Source organism: Atheta coriaria, unplaced genomic scaffold (assembly GCF_025399875.1).
Source record: "Atheta coriaria isolate IRGN ID8LTWV9N9 unplaced genomic scaffold, Caltech_Dcor_3.1 hic_scaffold_4_pilon, whole genome shotgun sequence".
Classification (NCBI taxonomy): domain Eukaryota; kingdom Metazoa; phylum Arthropoda; class Insecta; order Coleoptera; family Staphylinidae; genus Dalotia; species Dalotia coriaria.
In genome coordinates this window covers 941523-942460 of record NW_027045446.1, presented here as the reverse complement: position 1 = coordinate 942460, position 938 = coordinate 941523, and the positions used below count along the sequence as shown (strand labels likewise).

The following is a 938-nucleotide window of genomic DNA, read 5'->3' as shown; positions in this document are numbered from 1 at the left end:
ACGCCCTGCGGCGTCGGTTGACTGGGCGCGGATGATGGCGGACCAGTTGGTACGTCTTTGTGATACTCAGGCCGTGCAGGTGGCGCTGGTGTCGTTTGACGGCTACTCTCCTGTGTCAAATCTTTCAACAGCTCTTCTTTTTCGGTTTTACGTGCGAAACAAAAGTCACTGATTTTGTTTTGCGTTACAACCAACAACTATCCGAAGAAAACAATAAAATACACTCAACAATACACAAAATTAACAAAAAAACTAACCTGTGTAAGTTCATTGTAGAACTTAGTGCCCTCTTTGAGATGATTCTGCAAGTCTCGGAAAGCATCGTGTGCAGCCGCGAGTTGACTCATAACCTCATCGCGGTTGTTCGTGGTACTACCACGCTCATTAACAAACTGCGAATGTGCGCTTTGAATCCGCGCGACTAACTCGCCTTGTCTTTCGATACTCTGACGAACTTGCGTTTGCAACGGCCCGAAATGCTTACCCAAACACTCCACAGACATCGGCGGTTCGTTAATAGCGCCATCTTTAGCCAATGCAGCCATGAATTCCGCTTTCATGTCAAACGAAGACGAATTTAACTCGGATTCAATCACATCTCGTTCCGCTTTGATTGTTTCAACCTCTTCCATTAACCCTCTTAGAGTACTTACTGCCGATGAATTCGCCAGATTCGACTGTCCACCTGACGGAACAGCTGCTTCCACAGCTTCTGGACTCTTACTTAACACCTCCATGAATTTACGATGCGTCTCAAACTTCTCCCGGACTGTTTTATCTGCATTCACAGCGTTATTAATAATCTGGCGATATTTCGCAATATTAGACCGGAACATTTCTGTTAATTTATCAGAAGATGTACGTGTCCAACGTTCCTTGAACTGCTCACGAAGTTGCCTATCCGATTGCGCTTCTTCATTGAGAATCCTATCTGTCTA

The 938-nt window shown here is 45.3% G+C and overlaps 1 protein-coding gene across 1 annotated transcript in view; it reads right to left on the bottom strand.

Annotated features, from left to right (window-relative positions):
* The window catches only part of LOC135790766 (programmed cell death 6-interacting protein-like), a 1270-nt gene extending 339 nt beyond the window's left edge, over positions 1 to 931 (bottom strand). Inside the window, exons 1-2 of the mRNA XM_065301037.1 lie at positions 258 to 931; positions 5 to 197 (exon numbers count right to left, since the gene is read on the bottom strand). Coding sequence (XP_065157109.1) covers positions 5 to 197; positions 258 to 836 — 772 coding nt within the window. The 5' untranslated portion in view covers positions 837 to 931. The remainder of the gene's footprint in view (positions 1 to 4; positions 198 to 257) is intronic.
* Between the last annotated feature and the right edge of the window lie 7 nt (positions 932 to 938).